This window comes from Narcine bancroftii, chromosome 1 (assembly GCF_036971445.1).
Source record: "Narcine bancroftii isolate sNarBan1 chromosome 1, sNarBan1.hap1, whole genome shotgun sequence".
NCBI lineage: Eukaryota > Metazoa > Chordata > Chondrichthyes > Torpediniformes > Narcinidae > Narcine > Narcine bancroftii.
In genome coordinates this window covers 468,918,867-468,940,124 of record NC_091469.1, presented here as the reverse complement: position 1 = coordinate 468,940,124, position 21,258 = coordinate 468,918,867, and the positions used below count along the sequence as shown (strand labels likewise).

General features: G+C 40.8%; 1 protein-coding gene across 3 annotated transcripts in view; it reads right to left on the bottom strand.

Moving 5' to 3' along the window:
* The window catches only part of LOC138751863 (extended synaptotagmin-2-A-like), a 246,502-nt gene that overhangs the window by 71,071 nt on the left and 154,173 nt on the right, over positions 1-21,258 (bottom strand). For all 3 annotated transcript variants that reach the window (XM_069914724.1, XM_069914725.1, XM_069914726.1), the window contains one exon: positions 4,473-4,528. In XM_069914724.1, coding sequence (XP_069770825.1) covers positions 4,473-4,528 — 56 coding nt within the window. The remainder of the gene's footprint in view (positions 1-4,472; positions 4,529-21,258) is intronic.

Genomic DNA, 21,258 nt, shown 5'->3' with positions numbered 1-21,258 from the left:
ATAAATTGTGTGCTCCAGTATTGTTGGGTCTGGACTTCCTGTATCACTTTAAAAGCGTGACCTTAGAATTTTCTGGCCCCTTCCCCCATAACACTTCAGAACGGAGTGCCCTCAAAACCAGGACCCACTCGCAGTCTTTCCACACTGAATATTGACCCCCCCACCCCTGTTCCCAGACCTGTCTGCTGATTGTAAGCAGGAGGTACAGTGTGGCAGACAGGGAGTTTATAAAGACGGAGACCCAGCACCTGCTGGAGGAGGGGTTTATCGAACCCAGCACCAGCCCGTTGAGAGGACAAGTGGTGGTAGTAAAGGGAGAAAACAAGTCCAGGTTAGTGATTGACTATAGTCAAACAAATAACAGATACACACTCCTGGATGCATTCCCCCTCCCTCACATTTCGGATATGGTGAACGATATCGTGCAGTATCGGATCTATTCAACCATCGACCAGAAAGTTGCCTATCCCCAGCTGCCGATCCCTTCCGAGGACCACCCTTACACAGCATTTGAGGCTACTGGTTGACTCTATCAGTTCTGGAGGATCCCTTTCAGTATCACCATGGGGTCTGTATTTTATAGCAGCAGATGGACAGGATGGTGGACGAGTACGGGCTGAAGGCTACCTTCCCCAACCTCGACAATGTCACCATCTGTGACCACACCATGGAAGACCACAATGTCAATATCCAGAGCTTTCTCCACGCAGCAAGAGCCCTGAATCTCACCTACAATTCTGAAAATGTGTATTCAGGACTACATGACTGGCTATCCTTGGCTACATGGTGGAGAAAGGCGTCATTGGCCCCGAACCTGATAGGATGTGCCCTCTGTTAGAGCTTCCCCTCCCCAGAACCACAAAGCCTTTGAGGAGATGTTTGGGGTTTTTCTCATATTACGCCCATTGGGTCTCTCAATATGCCGACAAGTTCGTCCCCTCTTAAATGCCACCACTTCCCCCTTTCACCGAAGCCCAGAGAGCTTTTAATTACCTCTGAAGTTACATTGCGAAAGCCGCCATGCATGCAGTAGACAAAAATGTACCTTTCCAAGTGGAAAGTGACGCTTCGGACATTGCCCTGGCCGTTACTCTCAATCAGGCAGGCAGGCCGGTTGCCTTTTTCTCATGGACATTTCAAGGCCATGAGCTCTGGAACCTGTCTGTGGAAAAAGAGGCTCAGGCTGTTGTAGAAGCTGTAAGGCAATGGAAGCACTACCTGGCTGGTAAAGGTTTACTCTCCTCATGGATTAGCACTCTGTCGCATTCATGTTCAGCAACGCCAAGAGGGGCAAAATCAAGAATGACAAAATTGTTAGGTGGAGGATCGAACTCTCGACCTACAGTTTTGACATCGCCTACCGGCTAGGGGCCTTAACGACCCTCCAGATACCTTGTCCGCACACACCGGTCAACTGCGGACCATACACAATGAGCTCTGCCATCCAGGGATCACCCACATGGCTCATTTTGTCAAGTCCCGCAATTTGCCCTACTCAATAGAAGACATCAGGGAAAAGACCAAGTCATGCCAGGTCTGCACTGAGTGCATGCCGCACTTTTTTCGCCCCGTGAAAGTGCACCTGGTTAAATCATCCAGGCCCTTCAAACGGCTCAGCGTTGATTTAAAAGGACTACTCCCCTCCACGAACGGGAACATCTACTTTCTCTCAGTCATCGATGAGTACTCCCACTTCCCGTTTGCCATCCCATGGCCAGATATGTCCGCCTCATCCGTTATGATGGCCCTAGACTCTATGAGCGATGAGCTGCATCAGTACCTGGTGAAGGGCATCGCATCCAGCAGGACTACCAGTCACAACCCCTGGGGGTGCGGGCAGGTTGATCTGGAAGGCTGTGAAGCTTGCCCTGAAGCAAAAAGGCCTTCCAGACTTGCACAGGCAGGATGTTCTCTCCATTGTGCTCCACTCAATTCAGTTGCTACTCTGCACTGACACCAATGCTACTCCTCATGAGCTCCTGTTTACATTCAACAGAAGATCAGCAGCAGGGACTACACTCCCAGCCTGGCTCACTAGTCCTGGTCCGGTCCTTCTCAAGAAGCATGTGAGGAGAAGCAAGACCGACCCCCTGGTCGAAAAGGTGAAATTGCGCCATGCCAACCCTGAGTACGCGTACGTGGAGTACTCAGATGGCAGGGAGGACACCGTCCCATCAGGGACATGGCAGCTGCTGGAACAGAGAATCCGTTGCCTCAGGTGCCCCACGAGCTCCTGAGCTTTTTCTCCCCACCCCAGCTCAAGGCCTAAAGGGTCTCAGTTCAGGAGGAAAGTGAACCCCCCTCTATCATCGAGCCAAAGCTCCAGCCCACTACCCTTTCATCACAGGTGGACCAGGGGACTCAAGGAGCCCAAGCCCCCCCAGTGCTAAGGCGCTCCACCAGGATTTCCAGACCACTGAACCGCCTGAATCTGTAAATAGTATTGTAAATATTTCTCGACTGTGTCTATTACCGGCTTCTGATCCTTGTTTTCTTCATCCACAGACACTTAATTCTGAAGGAAGGGGTGAATGTAGTGAATTGGGATTCACTAGAAGTGTGCTGTATGGACGACTGGTCCCGTCTCCTGGCTCCTCCCCCGGGGGCTCGTTTATAACCCTGGTTTCCCGCCTAAATCCAGAGCCCCTTTGAAGCCTGTTCATGAACCCTGCCAGTGTTGTAAGCTAATAAAAGCGTTAGTTCTTCCCCCAGTCAAGTGTGAGCTTTTATCAACACGAGACACTTCAAACATGTAGCAAAGATGCAGAGCCAACGCTTTGGGCTCAAGCCCTTCATCAAAGTATGAGCAAAATGTAGGCAAGCCCTTGAACAAAATGGTAGAGGGGAGGGGCAAAGGGAGGAGCACAGTCCCAAAGGAAGGAGGTAATAGGTGGATAAGGGAGAGAGAGCACACTAGCAAAAAGGGGATGGAGGGATGGCTCTGTGAATGGAGAGAGGAGGAGGAGGAGAGCTGGAGGAAAGAAGACAAAGGGAAAAGGAGGGAGGGAGAACAGAGAGTAGTCTAGCAGAAACTGGACAAGTCGATGTTAATGCCATCTGTTTGGAGTGTGCCCAGACGTAAAATTAAGTGTTGCTCCTCAATTGTAGGGGTGGTTTGGGTGGGATAATATGAGGTCATGGGTAGACATGTTGGCATGGGAGTAGGGTGCGGAATTGAAGTAGTTGGTCACTGGAAGATCTCTATCACTGATGCGGATGGAGCGACTTCGACCACAGTATCTGCAGACTTCCGTGTTTTACTATTTGCTCAGATGTATAGTCATTGAATATTCAGGCAAGTTTTATGAGCATAACTCCAGGGAGTCTAGAGGAGTGAGACAAAATCAATGATAGTATAAGGAAGTTAGCATGGAGCAAAAGCTCATGGATGGGCAGAATGGCCTGTTCTCATGGCCTGCTGCATATAATCATCTCTATGTGACAACTGTCTTTCACAGAGCCCAATCATCCTTTCAAACTGAACTGATCCCCCGCAAAGAAACAAAGATTTCTGACCTCCTGTGATTGCAATGAATGCGGATTCTAAAGCTTATCAGAGCAGATGATAACTGGCTGAAGTAGGTAAGGATATCAGAGAAACATCATTTAGGCAGAAAATCTGACAATAAAAAAAAATGAAAATGTTGGAAATATTCTGCAGGTCAGGCTATACCTATGGGACGAGAAACAATGCTGAAGGTTCAGGTCAAAGACCCTATATCTGAGCTTGGAAAGAAGACCAACGCATATATAGTAAGACCTCTGTTATCCGGAATTCAAACAACCGGCAAAAAAAAATCATGAAACATAAAGAGTTAAAAAGTACGGGTTCAAAATTGGTACGCCTCCCCGTTTATTCACCAATCATGCAACATTCAATCTCAAGCAAGCAGAAAATTCATTTATCCGGCATCTAACAAACCACATAGATGCTGGATACCAGGAGCTTTACTGTAGCCTAGACAACTCCAAAAAAGACTTGAAAAAAAGAATAACCGATTTCAATGCAACCAATATGACTAGTTGGTAGAACAGGTGAATTTCTATTTCTTGTAACGGTATTATTTTTACAAATCACTTCACAAATGGAAACCATCAGGAAATTGAAACACTAAGGATGGCAGTCACTGCAATCTCAAGCAGAGCTAATGTTAATGCAGGGGCTCACCCCGAACTATCAACCGTCCTGCTGTTTCCACAGACCTGGCTGGCCCACTGAATTCCTCCTGCAGTTTGTCTTTGTACTGTCGGAAAGTTATTCCAATGCAGATGTATATATTCATTAATATCTAGAATACATGGAGGACCCTCAAAGTCTCATGTCACCAGCTGTTTGGTTTTTTACGAATTCTCTGTTTCATGCAACTCAAGATTGATCCCAGTGAAACTGCCAATGCGCTTGTCAGGTTTATATTTATAAGCAGGCCCACCAAGACAGCATGAGGAAATCCTTCAAAGGATTTTGCACTTACTTCAACCCAGGGATGTCCAGAAGATTTGTTAGTCCTGTCCAGTTAATGGCAAGTAACTGTTGGTTAAAAACAGGAATAATTATTCTCAACGTGAATGGATTTAAATACTGTATAGGTATTGTTGTTATATCATAGAATAGTCATTTTTTTTTGCTGTTTTAATGCATTTATTTCAGAGGAAAATAATGGATTTGCAGGAATATTTTAATGACTAAATTAAAACATCTTGAAATATTTAAAAATAATTTGAATCATAAGATGCATTATTTTTGTGAATTTTTATGCTATATTATCATTGAATTGACTGGAATGACATAATACTGCATGCCGATGCACGCTGAAGGAGAAGTTACCATTGCGAGTTTATCAAGCAAAATAATTAATGCCTGAAAAATAAGAGCAGTTAAAATCTTGGCAATGAGACACTGGCAAATGAAAATGAAATTGCTGCAAAGATTTCAGGTGATAAATTCCTTTGGCACCTCCAAGTGCAAGTCAATTAGAATTTGCAATGAGCAGTCACCATTTTAGTAGAGTTGTCTATCTTCAAATAATGCTAAATGGAACTTTCAAAATCCTTCAAAGTTGCTGGGTCCAACTTTGAGGTTTGAAGGCTCCGAGGAAAGAGCAGATCACCGCAGATGAGCACCCTACCCCACCAATAGGGGGAAACCTGGGAGAGGATCCTACAGGTAAGAAATCACAGCAGTGGATCAGCGCAGCTGAGGAGTTCGCACCAGGGTACAGGCTGCAGGTGCCTGGAAACCAGGCATCTGGACAGCTATTCATGAGGGGGACCAGGGCTACCGAAGGGCTTCAGACACTGACAGCTTCCTAATTGCTTTGGGCGTTTGGAAGGACGTGGATCTAGATGCCTCAAGCATCAAATGACAGAACAGGAAACTGTGCAGCTGCGGAGGTTACAGAGGTGCAGGAGGTGGATGGTCGGTGTATCTTTTGCTTCTCTTTCTTTCTTGATAGTGGCACTGGGCTAGTATGTCTCTCTGTGTTCCTTTACACTGTGCATAAACCATATACAGAATCTTGTAACATTGCTAGAAAGGAAAGAAAAACAGCAGGTAAGCCCAAGAGTGGATCCTGGTCCAGGGTACAGCAGGGTAAACAGTCTGGGCTAGGTCATGGCCTTTTAGTGGAAAGGGAAAAGGCTGGAGATTTGAATTCATAGTTGTCTGTGAATTGTGAGAAGAGTGAGGAAAGAGGGGAGGTGTTTTAAAGGTATGATGCACTATCAAAACTTCAAAGACGAGAAGCTGCCAGAACGATAGGCTTTTAATTTCTTAAAACTGTATGTACACTCATGTTGCTTGGCCTGAGTCCAGAGCACATACTGAGGGAGCGGGAGAGAGTGGGGTCAGGGCGAAACAGCCTTTATTAGGGGGTTCCAAGGAGAAAAGTCATTAGTATAGTCACCAAAGCAGCGGGACAGCCATACACTCAGAGATCGTAACTGATAGTAATAGAGTGGTATCACCACAGGGCAATCTATCCAAGTCACATTCAATTTCAAATTTACGGTTACGTATCAAAGAGCAGTGGTAAAGGTTGTTTTTCAAAAGGTCCAGTGGAAATATCATACATAGTTTAACAAGTAAGACAGAAGTGCAGAGTTAGAGAGAGAGAGAGAGAGAGAGAGAGAGAGAGAGAGAGAGAGAGAGAGAGCAGGAACAGACCAAGGGTAACATACTGAGTATGACACAATGAATGGCAATGAGATGGCTTATTTGAAGAACAAGGTTGTGGGTGCTTTCTTTTGGATGAGCAAACCTGAAGATTAATGATAATAAGGAAAGAGCTTCATCATCAAGAATGGATAACCTCAGCATTGCTGCAGAAGATATAAACATCTTATGACCCATTGGCTCACTCTTACATGGAACCATTCTATTCTGAGCACTACCATTGGATGAGATTAACTGGAAGATGAGAGGAAAAAGCATGAATTTGCTTAAATCCACCTTAAAGAAATGCAAAAACCTCGCCAACTCCTGGGAACTTCCTGCTCAATTATTCAAAGTGGATCGAAAGCATTTGATAATATTGAGAACCTCAAGGCCATGCATAGAAGCCCTACATAAACAGCAATATGAGCTCATCATGTCAGGCATCTTGACGGACACCTCCTGTCATTTTTGTAGAAGAGAGTTTGGTTCCCACAGCAGCTTCATTATCCACTTCAATATAGAGTGGAGGCAAGTCATCCTTGATTTCAAGGGACAGCCTATGGAGGATAGAGATGGTCTAAATGAATAAGGAAGGTCACAACAGCTAGAATATGATGTGATGATGCCTATTTTAATCCATAAAATAGAAAAGTAGAGTATTCTTTAAATGCATTTTCTTGGACAATAAACACAAGTCAAAATGTATGCTGGTAATTTGGAAGATAACAGTATGTTGGCCTTTACTGAAAAATAATTAGATTAGAAAAGAGATGACTAGCTCCCCAACTATGCAGAGCTACAATCAGATTGTACCTGGAATACTGTATGTGGGAAGAATATACTTGCAATGGAGGGCATGCAACAAAAGTTCTCCAATTCCTTGAATGACAAGTTTGAGCAAGAATTTAGTGTGGACCGGGCCCACACTATCAAGTACGAGAGCTAATTCATGATCTTATTGAATATCAAAGAAGGTGCAAGTTTATATTCTTACTCTTTCTCATGGATTACTGAAAGCAATGGTGGTTTCTTTGAGGCAGGCTTCACGTGAATTGAACTGAATTCCCTGTCTTAGCAAATGCAATAGAAGACTTTAAATATTATGACAGAGAAGGATTCCAGTGAATGGAAATTTAGAAAGTTAAAGAGAAATGATAAAGTGATGGTGCAGTAAAGCAAAATAGTTCACGATAACCACCATATGCCAAGAAGCAGAACACAGGCAAAGATGATCTGCTTGGCCAGCATGGACAAGTTGGGTTGAAAGGCCTGTTTCTGTGCTATAGAACTGCATAAAGTTCTACAGCACAGTAGAACTTTGCATTAATTAACTTTCCCTAATCTTCTCAAAAATGTTAGCAATAAAGACTAGAATTTTCTTGGGAAAAATGGAGATTGAGGGGAAACAATTGGGCTTCTCTTATGGAGAAGATAGGAAGGACATCCTTCCCAAGAAGAGAGACAATAAGTAGAAGTCAGCTTTTTAATCGTTAGAACGATCTGTGGATAATCAAAACCAAAAGGATATCTGGAAATTCCAAAAGAAAAGTTGGTAGAGGCAGAAACACGTCCTTAATGGAGACACTAGAAAGCACTTGGACAAGCACTGGATCTGACAAACTGGTTCTACACCTTACTTTGTTGATGTGCTGTAACCTACAAAGTGATTAAACCCAGAGCTGGGACATGGGATTGGGCTGTGAAAGCTCTTTCTCAATATAGGGCCCTGACATGATTGGCTGCTCAGTCTAAATTGGCAAGGTCATGACAGATAGGATATAATGTGAGGCTGTCCACTTTGGTCCATAAAAACTTTTTTTTTAAAACTCCATCTTTCTATTTTATGAATCTAAATATTAATAAATCTTGGACAAAAGACAAACTGAAACGTTACCACCTTCTAGTTTACCAAAGGTTATATGTAAGTGACACAGTTGGGTAGTATAAAATAACTTCTAGATTTCCACTCCTCCTCACTTTTTAAAGGAAGGAATTCAAAACATGGGAAAGGTTCAACAAGCTAAAAGCCATCATACTTCGAGAATGTATTCTCTATGATCCGAGCTGAACACGAATTGGCAACCAGAAGTTTCATTTAGGTTGGTTAATCTAACCTTTATGACAATAACCTCAATGATATATTACTCCTGTTTTATACCTCAAATGAAATGCTTTGGGAGCAGACCAGTGGGAAGAGTCAACACTGCATTTACCCAGCTAAGTCCCCTCTGAGCTCCTGATTAAGACCCAACCAAGATTTTTTTTTAACATGCTAGAAATACTCAGAAATTCAAGTAGCATTTGTGAATAAGGAGAGGGTGAATGCCTCAAATTGACAGCCTTTTATTGTTAATGTGGTCCAGTGCATGATAACTCAGAGTGGAGGGGGAGCAGTCAGGATGGCCCTGAGAGCAGAAGTCTTGGAGCAGGAGAACAAAATGCCCTCCATAAGTGATGGAAGTATTGCATCAGCTCACAAACCACTCACCTCCTATCCAATCACTTCATGAACCACTCATCCTCCTGTCCCATCAGCCATTTTTTTTTCCCCATCTATGAAAGGTTCCCTCATTGACCACATTAGTCACCTCAGAACCCATAAGATTAGAGTGGAAGCAAATATCATTTACTCCAAGCACAACAGAATCGTACTGTGCCATTTACAGCAGTTACAGGTTTTAATTTTTTTTTCATTTGGACAAATAGCACGGTAACAGGCCTTTCTGGCCCACTAGCCTGTGCCCTCCAAATACACCAATTAACACAACCCCCACCCCCTATGGAGGAAACCAGAGCATGAAGAGAAAACTCACACAGACAGAGAGAAGGTACAAATTCCTTATAGAGAGCGGCATATTTGAACCTGGGCCACTGGCACTGTAAAGAGTTGTGCAAACTGTGACACTAACCATGCCTATAAACACAACTTCCATTTATCTTTCCATTGCTCAATAGTATATAATTTCTTCATATATTTTTATTAATTTCTTTGAGAACTGAAGCGATAAGAAAGTCAATTTAACACTATTTGAATGGCAATAGATTAAGAGATGGGGAAGTGCAGAGAGACCTAGGGGTACTTGTACACCAGTCTCTGAAGGCGAGCATGCAGGTACAGCAGGCGGTTAAAAAGGCAAATGGTATGTTGGCCTTCATATCAAGAGGGTTTGAGTATAGGAACAAGGATACCTTACTGCAGCTATACAGGGCCTTGGTGAGACCCCACCTGGAGTATTGTGTGCAGTTTTGGTCACCTTATCTAAGGAAGGATGTTCTTGCAATGGAGGGAGTGCAGAGGCGATTCACCAGGCTGATACCTGGAATGGCAGGAATGACTTATGAGGAAAGATTGCGCAAATTGGGATTGTACTCGCTGGAGTTTAGAAGATTCAGAGGGGATCTCATAGAGACATATAAAATTCTGGCAGGACTGGACAGAATGGATGGAGATGGGATGTTTCCAAGGATGGGAAAATCCAGAACCCGGGGCCATGGTTTGAGGATAATAGGCAAACCATTTAGGACCGAGATGAGGAGGAATTTCTTTACCAGGAGGGTGGTGAATCTGTGGAATTCATTGCCACAGAGGGCAGTAGAGGCAGGTTCATTAAATCTATTTAAGAGGGAATTAGATATATTTCTTCAGTATAAGGGTATTAAAGGTTTCAGAGACAAGGCGGGGACGGAGTACTGAACTTTAAGATCAGCCATGATCTCGTTGAATGGCGGAGCAGGCTCGAAGGGTCGAATGACCTACTCCTGCTCCTATCTTCTATGTTTCTATGTAACACCACCATTAGAAGCCTCAAACAGTCCTTCCAAATGAGACAACACTTCGTCTGTGAATCTGCAGGGTCATTAACTGCATCTGATGCTCCTGGTGAGGCCTCTGCTACATCGGGGTGGTTGAATGTAGATTGGTGCTTTGTTTAACACTGAAGGGTAATCCAGTGTGTGAGGTTTGTTCAATTTCATTATTCTTCAGACAACATGCTCTCAAATAAACTGTGGAAATTTTAATTATTCCCATTTAAGGTATTCTCAGACAAATGCAGATCAAAATGTGACCATAAAATGTGACTTGAACTTATTCCATCAGCAACTGCTGATAAACTTCATCATCATCTTATATGGCAATATTAAACAACATACTGTGAAGAATTCCTCCTGTATGAATCAATTCCAGACAGTCATTATTTACTGGAAAGAAATGAAGGTCAAACAGTATCCTGCACTGACGACTTTGCCAAATTCCACAACATCCAACTGGGAAGGTTCCATCTCGGGGACACCAACTCTTTACTTTTGCTTTCTTGACTTAAGATTTACCTTATGTTTTGAAAATTAGGTGATTTACCCTTGTAATAGGTATCAACTTTAAGGAAATATTATACTAAGGGTATGCGGTAAACTACAGATAAAATTATTAACCTGGTAAATTCGAGAAAACAGAGAGTACAAACCACAATTAAATGATTAATTTCGAAAGGACTTTTATTTGAACAGCATATTTAAATTTATTAAACAAGAGGATATTGGAATCCATAGCAGAACTACAAAATTTTATTTAAAAAAAATGGATAACTTGTGGAAATTACAGGAGACCTATACATAAATCTTAATGAGGGGATCAGGCCCAAAACATTGGTTACCCTTTACTTCCTGTGGATACTGTGTGAGCAACTGATTTTCTCCAGCACATTTGTGGATTACATTCCTTTTCTCCTACTAATATTGGTTAAACCTGCTGAGTTTCTCCAGCACACTGTATTCAGCTCGACAGTACATGGGTGCTCTGATTTGAACCCATAACAGGACCGTCAACTGACTTAGATATTTTTCAAGGTACTTGCTGAGTTCGTTCTGTACTTTGTGACTCAAGTTACATCAGCCATTTACTCCTCTGTATATTTATAAAAGAACATTTATCTAATTTTATTATCTTCCTGGTAGTTTGGGTAGAGCAAAAATAATGTGCACCAAGGTAGAGTGAAGTTTGATTTATGTGCTATCCAGACAATCAACGCATATTAAATGCAACAGGAAGCACAGAATAAAGTGCTGCATGGAATTAATGATAGGTCTGTTCAGTAGAGAGTATGATAACAGCGCAAAAGAACTGTCCTTGAATCTGGTGGTGTATGTTTTCAAACTTATGTATCTTTTGCTGACAGGAGGATGGAAGACAGTGTGACCAAGTTGGGGTGTGTCATTTAGTACATTGGCTCCATTCCCAAGGCATGGGAAGTTTAGACAGAGTTTATGGATTGGTTTGCTTGAAAACCTGAGTTGCATTTACAACTCATGATAAGTTGGGCAGAGAAGTTCCCGTAACAATCCATACAGGATGCTTTTGATAGCGCATCTATAAAAATTGGTAAGAGATTGGGGACATGCTGATTCCTCACACTTGCTTTTGTTCTGAGCCAACTGATCTCTCTAACTCTCCATTCTGTATTGACTAGCTGGACTGCGCCCAAAAACACATTTCTCACTTTACCCAAGTCTATGTCACAATAAAATTGAACTAATTTGTTTAGGTTTTCAAAGAAAGTTGCAACATCAGTTTTTGGATGAATACTGAACAAAACCTGACAGGAATTAAGTTACTCCTAATGAAAGAAGAACACTTTATTATGAGTACATTATTAAGCAAACTTTTGCATTCATTATTTATTCATCTATTACTATTAAGAAACATGGAAAAATGTTTTCACAATTTTTTGGAATATATTATTTTTGTTTTTTTTTCAAAAAATATACATCTCTTCTTTCTCTCTCTTTGGCTTGGGTTCGCGGACGAAGATTTATGGAGGGGGTAAAAGTCCACGTCAGCTGCAGGCTCGTTTGTGGCTGACAAGTCCGATGCGGGACAGGCAGACACGGTTGCAGCGGCTGCAGGGGAAAATTGGTGGGTTGGGGTTGGGTGTTGGGTTTTTCCTCCTTTGCCTTTTGTCAGTGAGGTGGGCTCTGCGGTCTTCTTCAAAGGAGGTTGCTGCCCGCCAAACTGTGAGGCGCCAAGATGCACGGTTTGAGGCGATATCAGCCCACTGGCGGTGGTCAATGTGGCAGGCACCAAGAGATTTCTTTAGGCAGTCCTTGTACCTTTTCTTTGGTGCACCTCTGTAACGGTGGCCAGTGGAGAGCTCACCATATAACACGATCTTGGGAAGGCGATGGTCCTCCATTCTGGAGACGTGACCCACCCAGCGCAGCTGGATCTTCAGCAGCGTGGACTCGATGCTGTCGACCTCTGCCATCTCGAGTACTTCGACGTTAGGGATGAAAGCGCTCCAAATATACATAGTAACATTTTAAATGTATATTAAACTTTTACTTACAAACACCACAAACAAATACAAAGCAGTCCCTCCCTTCCCTGCCCCCAACTTCCATACATACAGATCCGTTCACTGTCAGACTTTATTTATATTTTAAATATTTAGAGTATTGTTGGGGAAACTATGTTTTTGTATATATAATTCCTTTTTACCCTTTTTTGTTTCTTTTTATTTCTGTATCTGGGCCCCTATGTGGCCCAGGTATGGCTGCCAGACCTTTACAAAAGTGCCATATTTATTCTGTAAGTAATATGTGATTTTTTTTTCCATAGGTATTCAGCTGTTCATTTTCACAGTTCATTGTGCTATGAGTAGAGGGGAGTTGGAATTCCAAGTGATCGTGATAAATTTTTTTGCTATTACCAGTGCTATTTTTATAAATGAGATTTGATATGTGGTCCCTTTATCACTTATTTCCATGAAATTACCCAAATAGATATAGATCCAGGACGCCTGTGAAAGCCACTCCTGTTATTCTGGTTAATTTTTCTGTGATTTCTTGCCAAAATAGCCTCACTTTCACACATGACCACGTGGCATGTAGAAAAGTTCCTGTCTCAGCCTATCTCTGAAATTTCGACTTTTGATCTGTGTAACTTTTGTGGGTTAAGATATAATTGGTGTAAAAAATAACACTGAACCAGTCCATATCTTACATTTATAATTGATGTCATAATGTATTTTTCACAATTTGTCAGCACAACCTTCAACAACTGGTCCATTAAAAAGCAGTGAAACTATATCACAGAAATTTAATTGCAACAAAACAGAATATAGCAAATTACCAACATTTACAGATTTTAGATTGGAAAACTAAAATAACTTGACTGACATCCTTCAGCTTAAAACATTTATGGGCCTTTTGTTCAATGAATTTCTTTTCTACAACACCAGAAAGTCCAAAAAAAATTCTGGTTCAAGAAAAATTCTTTTTATTTCAGTTCTGCGAATCTTCCAGCTTGATATTATTTAGATTTACAAAGATTCCCGTCAAAGAGCTTAGCAAGGCGCCCAATTAATTGACCAAAAAAACCTTGCTAAAAGCCAGAGTACAAAATTGATAGCTGCAAAGCATTCTCTTTCCATTCTAGTGACTCAGCATTCAAAGCCTCTCTTTGCAGCACCTATGGCATTCTGCCATCAGACAGCTCTAAGAGCCTGGAAAGGCCTATGTGAAATTGCATGATTTAGTATCATAATATTCCTTAATGGATATAACTAATTCAGTTTTTAAACATGCCCATTTATAGAAACAAAATTTTAAAGTATTATGAGGCATTTGTTATGGAAATGTTCCTGTATTTCACCCCCTTGACAAAGTAAACATATTAAAATAGGAAGATTATTATTCCAGTTCTATAGCAACTATAAATAATGGTCTTAGCTTTATGTACATTACAGCATACTGAAATTTATTAGATGCTCTAACAAAGATGCATCATAGACAAAAAAATGATGTTTATCAAATATCAATGTATTTGAGAGAAGTGAACTTAATAATTCAAAAGAAAATCAGGCAGAAAATCACAAGTATGAAGGTACATAAATCATGAAATATAGGAGCAAGAAAATAGACTGGAGATTAAAAAGGAATCCAAGCCTTTTCCATAAGCATTTAGAGTTAAAAGATGTGCCCCAGTGAAGTATTGGGGCAATGAAGAATCAATATGGAGATCTACACATAAGCCATGTTGGCACCTTATAAAATTACAGTAGGTAAGAAAATTGGTTAAATTAAATTACCCAAAAAGGAAGTTCTATAAAAAACTTTGTAAGTGGATAGTTGACCAAAACCAGAGAAGATATATTACAGATTGCAAAGCTACCAGCCACAATCTAAATCAAACCTTGGAAAAATGAGATGTGTTAAAGGATCAGAGGATTTCAGATTGTTCCAATTTGTTTTCAGAAGAGGATTAACTTGGCAAGACTAGCCATTCAACTTTCCAAAGTTGGGAACTTAATATTCAATAAGGGAGGAGGTGTGGGTGCAAGTGTGACACGCAAGTGTAGCATCTGAGGTGCCACACTTGTGCCTACGCCTCCTCCATAAACACGGTCTGAAGCACTAAACAGGATTTTCAAGTACCGCAGGACTGATTTACTGCATCTGGTGCTGCCTTTGTAACCTTCCCTATATCGGAGAGACTGGGCGCAGATTGGGAGATCATTTCGCTGACCACCTTTGGTCTGTCTGCACCAGTGACAGAGACCTCCCAGTAGCCAACCGTTTCAGTACTGTGTCACCCTCTCATACTCACATGTCTGACAATGGCCTTATATACTATCCCATCAACACCACCCACAAATTGGAGGAACAACACCTTATTTTCCATCTGGACAGTCTCCAGCCAGTTGGGATTAACATCAACTTTTCCTGTTTCTGCTAACCTGCTCTCCTCTTCCCCTTCCCCCTTTCCCTTTCCAGTTCTCCTCCCTCCCTTCCCTCTTTATTCACCTATTCATCCCTCTTTCCCTTGATTGCTGTAGTCCCCTCCGTCCATTCTCCACCTATCATCTCCTGTCTTTGTGACCACACCCCCAACTCTTTTGTTCAGGTGCCTGATGACATTTTTCCATACTTTGATGAAGGTCTCAAGCCTGAAACATCAGTTACGTATTTTTACCTTTGCTATATAAAGGACACTGCTTGACCTGCTGAGTTTCTTCAGCATTGTGTTTTTACTTCAACCGCGGTGTCTGCAGATTTTCATGTTTTTCTGTGGACAACGGTGAACCAATTAATATGGTGCCTTTGAACTTTCAAAGGGCTTTTGATAAGGTCCCACACAAGATTTGGTGTGCAGAATTGGAGAATGTCATATAGAAGGCAATATTGATGTGGATAGAAAACTAATGAGCAGGCAGGAAGCAAAGAGATGTAATAAATAGGTCAGACTGGCAGGCAGCTATTAGTTGGGTACCTTAAGGTTCAGTGCTGAAACCCCAGATATTTACAATGCACATTTAGCCAAAGGAATTGACTTTAATATCTCAAAGTTTGCAGATGACACTGAGATGGGTGACAGTGTAAGCTGTGTAAAAGATTGCAGAATGACTCGGACAGATGAGTAGAATGGACAAATGCATGGCAGATGCATTACAATGTAGATAAATGTGAGTTTATCCATTTGAGTCGCAATTATAGGAAGGTAGATTATAATCTAAATGGTGACAAATTAGGAAAGGGAGAGAGTTGCAACGATACAGCAGGGGATGAAGATAGTGAATAGCACGTTGGCCTTTATTGCAAGAGGGTTTTAAACATAAAAAGCAGTGAAGTCTTAGTGTATCAAAGTCCAAAATACCTTAGAATGTTATGGTAAGCTAGGTAGGAGACTGGTGTGTCTTTAGCAGAGATTTTTGTATCTTCGATACCAACAGGCGAGGTAGAGGAAGACTGGAGATGTTATGTCTTACAAATTTAAATGAGTTTTTGGAAAAAGTGATCAAGAGGATTAACAAGGGCAGGGCAGTAGAAGAATTTCAGTCAGACCTTTGACAAGGTCCCGTGTGGTAAAGCTGGTCCAGAAAGTTGGAACATATGAGATCCTGGTAAGCAGTAAATTGAATATAAAATTGGATTGGTGGTGGTTGGTAAAGAGTGATAGTTGAATGTTAATTTTCAGATTAGAGGCCTGTGACCAGTGGTGTACTGCAGGGATTGGCGCTGAGTACTTTGTTATTTTTTTCATACTATTAACAATTTTGAGTGAAAATGTAATTAATAGCTTGCAGATGACACTTAAATTGGCAGTCTAGTGGATAATGGAGGCTTCTGAGGTTATAACAGCATATAGATCAACTGGAATCGCAAACAAAAGATTGGCAGATGAAATTCAACTTAGCAAAGTGGTAAAAGATGCATTCTGGATAATTAGACTAGGCCAGGACCAACACAGTGAAAGGCAAACCCTGAGGAGTTTTGAAAAATTATAAGGTTAAAGGTTCCATTATTGTCACATAATACTGGTTGCAGGAAATTCTTGTACTGTGCACAGAATTTAACATGTAAAAAGTTCACCAGCCTTTGGTGCTTGAAAGATAAATGTTTACCGCTCAGGAAAGTTGTTGTTGGTTTTCAGAGAGAGATTTGTTGAACATTTAATTCCATCAGTCACTTCAGTGTCTTGCTGACTAAACTTGCCCCATCAGGGTTCTCCAGATGGTAACCTCTTTCTTTCAGGTCACCACAGAGTTCCTTTTTGATTCTCTTATTCCAAGTGAAACATTACATAGCCAGTCTTGCATAAACCACAAAGGCTTTGACCAGATCGTCTTCCAAAATGGAGCTTTCCCCAAGCTTGTGAGCTTTCCTATTCCAGTCCCAGCTGCTGACTGCCGGCTGTAACACTGCACAAGTGATCTCTCTCTTTCTCTCTCTCTCTCTCTCTCACACACACACACACACACACACACACACACACACACACACACACACACACACAAAGAGAGAAAAAGCTTGTTTGACTCTCTCTGCTTGCAGAACCACGTGACCCTCTTAGAACAACAAGTTCCACTCCAGACAATTTGCGGCTCCAACAAGATCTTTCACCTGTTGTCATTTGTAAACAACAATCTATTAGTGAAGTCTCTTGAGCACTCTTCAAAGCTCTTGCAAAAGCTGTGAGGCCCCGACATGTCTAGCATTAGCAGAGCTCCAGTATTTCCAATAAGATCTGTTTAAAAGTGTTTGTATGTGACCTACTCTAACAAACCTTTTCCAATTTATCTCCCAAAAACACATCTATATACTCTGTCACACTACATTTTGAATGTAACGTACATGAAATTCTTTAATTTTGTCTATCGTAAGGAAGACAGAGAGTCGAAACTTTGTTCAGCGCCCCTCACAGGAATGAGGCCCCAGAAAGGAATAAACTCACAGTCTCTGGTTTATGTTCAGTGAAAGTAAAAAAATAGGTGGACAGGATGGTGTGGAAGGCATATGGTATGCTTGTCTTCATCAACTAAGGTATTGAAGTCAGTATGTCATGTTACAGTTGTATAAAACATTGGTTAGTCCGCACTTAGAATATTATCCGCAGTTCTGGTCACCACATTGCAGGAAAGCTGTGATTAGTGAAGGAGAAGGCAAGAAATATTCACAAGGAATGAATGGTGCCTGTATTGCAGGACTTGAGGCGTCAAGAGAAATTTGATAGGCTTGGTCTGCTTTTTCTGCAGAAGAAGAAACCAAAACATGACATATTAGAGGTACAGATACTCATATGTCCCCGCGATCCATTCTGGATGACTGGGTGTATCTCAGAATGGACGTATGTCAGGGAATTGTCCTAACTATGATACGGAAGAGTAAAATGATCCAACTCCTTTCATTCTCCATTTCCAAATCCTTCTCATTCTCTCTGTTGGTGCAGGCCCTGTGCACACTACTGGCCTCTAAAATCTGTCTGACCATCAGAATATTGAACAGGATCAGAAACAAAAGGGACATAAGGAGTTAAAATGTGGTAGCCTCCAAGGCCAGCTCTCACGAAAGGTTGGCCACCAGCCAAAATGGCAGCCACCATAGATTGTCCCAAATTTCACCGAAATCGCACGTTTTAAAAAAATTTTTGGTTGTGTGGATGGACGTAAGTCACATAGGTCACAAGTTGGGGAGTACCTGTATATAAAACTATAAGAGGCAGAGAAAGGGTTGATTTCCTATGGTAGGCTTGAGTACCCTCCTTAATGAAAGACTGCAGTCTGTCTGAGTTGGTAGCAGAACAGTGAGCACCATCACGCTGTTTTCTGGTGTACCTCAAGACTGTATGCTCAGCCCTCTACCGACCCATGACTGCAAAGTCAAATCCAGCTCCAACAGAATCATCAAATTTGCAGATGACACAACAGCAAAAACAATGAGTCTCAATACAGAAAGAGGAGGAAAATCTTGTGAAATTGTGCGAGAATAACACCCTGAGTCTCAATGTGGACAAGACAAAGGAGATCATTGTAGATGTCAGGAGGATTTGGGGTGAGCACACTCCACTACATATTAATAGCTCGGTAGTGGAGAGAGTGGAGGACTCTAAGTTTCTCAGAGTCCACTTAAGAAGTGACCTATCCTGGACACACAACATGCCCTCACTTGTCAGGAAAGTGCAACGGTGAATACAATTCCTTAGAAGGCTGAGGCTGGCAAGGCAACTAGCCACTCTTCTTTCAACTTTCTACAGTTTCATGGAGAAAAAACAATTTGGCTCAAGAACATTCACAGTTTCTTTGCAATAAATGAGTCATTCTTACCATAACATGGAAATCCTTAGCTTGAAATGGAGAAATAGCATAAAAGGATTCAGTTTATATGACCAGAGCACCTAAAAGCTCTGTACAAATAGAAAATATAGCGCACCACTTTCCAAACTATTTCAAGCACTGCCTGCTAGGAACAGCTTCTTCCCACAGGCAGTGAAAATGCTCAACAATCAAAGTCACTACTTACACTAACCATCTGAGACTCTCCTATTCATGAAGCATCATTTCTTTATTTATTTATGCAGATGAAATACTTGTGTTGCATATGTACTGTTTGTCTGTATGTGCGCTATGTCGGGTTGTGTGTCTGCTTGCTTTGCAGAGGACTGGAGAACGCTGTTTTGTTGAGTTGTACTTGTGCAATCAGATGATAACAAACTTAACTTGACCGAAGTCTGCATAACCTCACATAGGGTAGTTCCGACATTTCAAAATCAACAGAATTTGAGAAGAAGTCAACTTGACACTCAAGGACAACCTAAGAACTTGATGTACAACTTGTAACATCCCAAAATAAACTTATTTCTGTTTTGCAAACTCTTTTTTGAATATTTATCAAATATTCACTCCACATGGTACTAAATTATTAGTGTTACACAATCAATAAATTCATAATCCAGGATTTGCTAGTTATTTCATAAATAACATCTTTATTTCCCTGCAGCACAGAGTTCTGAGTAGGCCATAATTGGATTTCAAATGTAGGCCGTTTTGCTCATAACTCAATTATTGTGGAAATAGATGCAGAATACACACTTATGCAAAAATTAATTAACATCATTATCAATTATAACATTAAACAGTGAGTTGAATAGGCTTCATTCAACTGAATGACTCTTAGGAAAGTCAGAAGACAATCCAGAAACTGAGCTAAATATACAATGCAAATGGAAAATTACTAAGAATCTAATTTACTAACACCCTACTCTCCCTTCCCTACCCAAAGACAGAACATTAATCTTTGTTTCTTCAGAGCATGTACCATCTGAAAAGAAAGAATCACCCAGTGGTTGGTGCAGTAAAAAAAGAGACCCAAACTGGAATTAGGCCAGCTCCACGAAATTATGTTGTCAGTGAAATAACAGATGCATAGTTTCAGTTAATAAAACGCACAGAGGAACTTTGCATTCAAAATTACGAGGAATACGAAGTATTCCGTAGCATTTAAATAACTAATTTTATCCTTGTCAGTATTCTATAGTCGTTTTGCCACTGCTAATATTAGGCTTATTAGCTTGTCATTACAGGGTTTATGGATTGCCAATAGGGAAAGGCTGTGTAATTGGAGCCTTGCCAAATGTGATAATGGTATAAAACACGATATAAAACAACAAATGTTTGCATTTGCTGGAAATCTGAAAATTAAAAAAAATGCTTGAAATATCAGGCAACATCCATGGAGAGAGATTGCTAATGTTTGAGGTTATTGTCCTTTGACAAAAGATTACTTAAAAATTAACTACTTCGATAGCTGTGGATACTGGCTGGATATTTACAATATTCTCTAATATTATTCTCGATATATTATTGTTGCTCCATCAGCTGTTTGAAAGAAGAAATCTCCCCTGATCACACAGATTAAAAATTGTTAATGGTTTCTCCACCACTGGCAGGGAATAAGAACAAAAAAAAATTAAGAGCAGGATGTAGCCCATCTTGATATTGAAATAACTTATTCACCTAGATTCTTATCAATCTATTTAAAACCTCCTTCACATCTTTTTTAACCATGAACCAATATATCTCTATTTTCTTGCCTTTGCTGTTTCAAGTTCAAGTTTTTCATCATTCAATTGCAGATACAACCAGACAAAACAGCATTCTCTGGTCTTCAGTGCAAAACGTGCAAACACATCCAAACATAACACACAATACATAAAAATTACAATGTTCCAATATAGTTAAACAATATCTCTTCAGAATTCACTGTTTCTTTTTCAATTGTAAGATTTTCCTGACAGAAAAATTGGATCCACAATTTATGTACATATTAATTCCTGTATACCATTAAACTAATAGCAGATTAGAGGATGTTTCTATAATAAACCAAAATTAAAGGAATTGTTATGGATTAACTGCTACTAGAAATACTAACTGAGATTCAAATCAATTGTCAACACACTCATCTCTGCATGAAAAGGTTGTTTGCTTAAGACTTGAAACAGATGCTCATCTGTCTGTTTTGCTGAACCCAAAAGACTATGAAAGATTCAAAGTTCCTTTATTGTGATGTAATGGAGCAGAACATGTAATATTACACAAAATTGCTGTCAGCCTGCCATAAGGCAAAGTATTGGGTGATCCCTTGTATCCTGGCCAACATTAGCCTATCAGGCACCATTCAAAATATCTTGGGAACTTATTATGTTCCAAATTTCTCTACAGGTTATTGAACATTAAGGGTGAAATATACGACTAGAAATTCAATGAATTTATGCGATGAGTTTAAATACCAATTAAAGCAAAGTGAGGCTAAAATGTCAACTTCCAATGTAATCT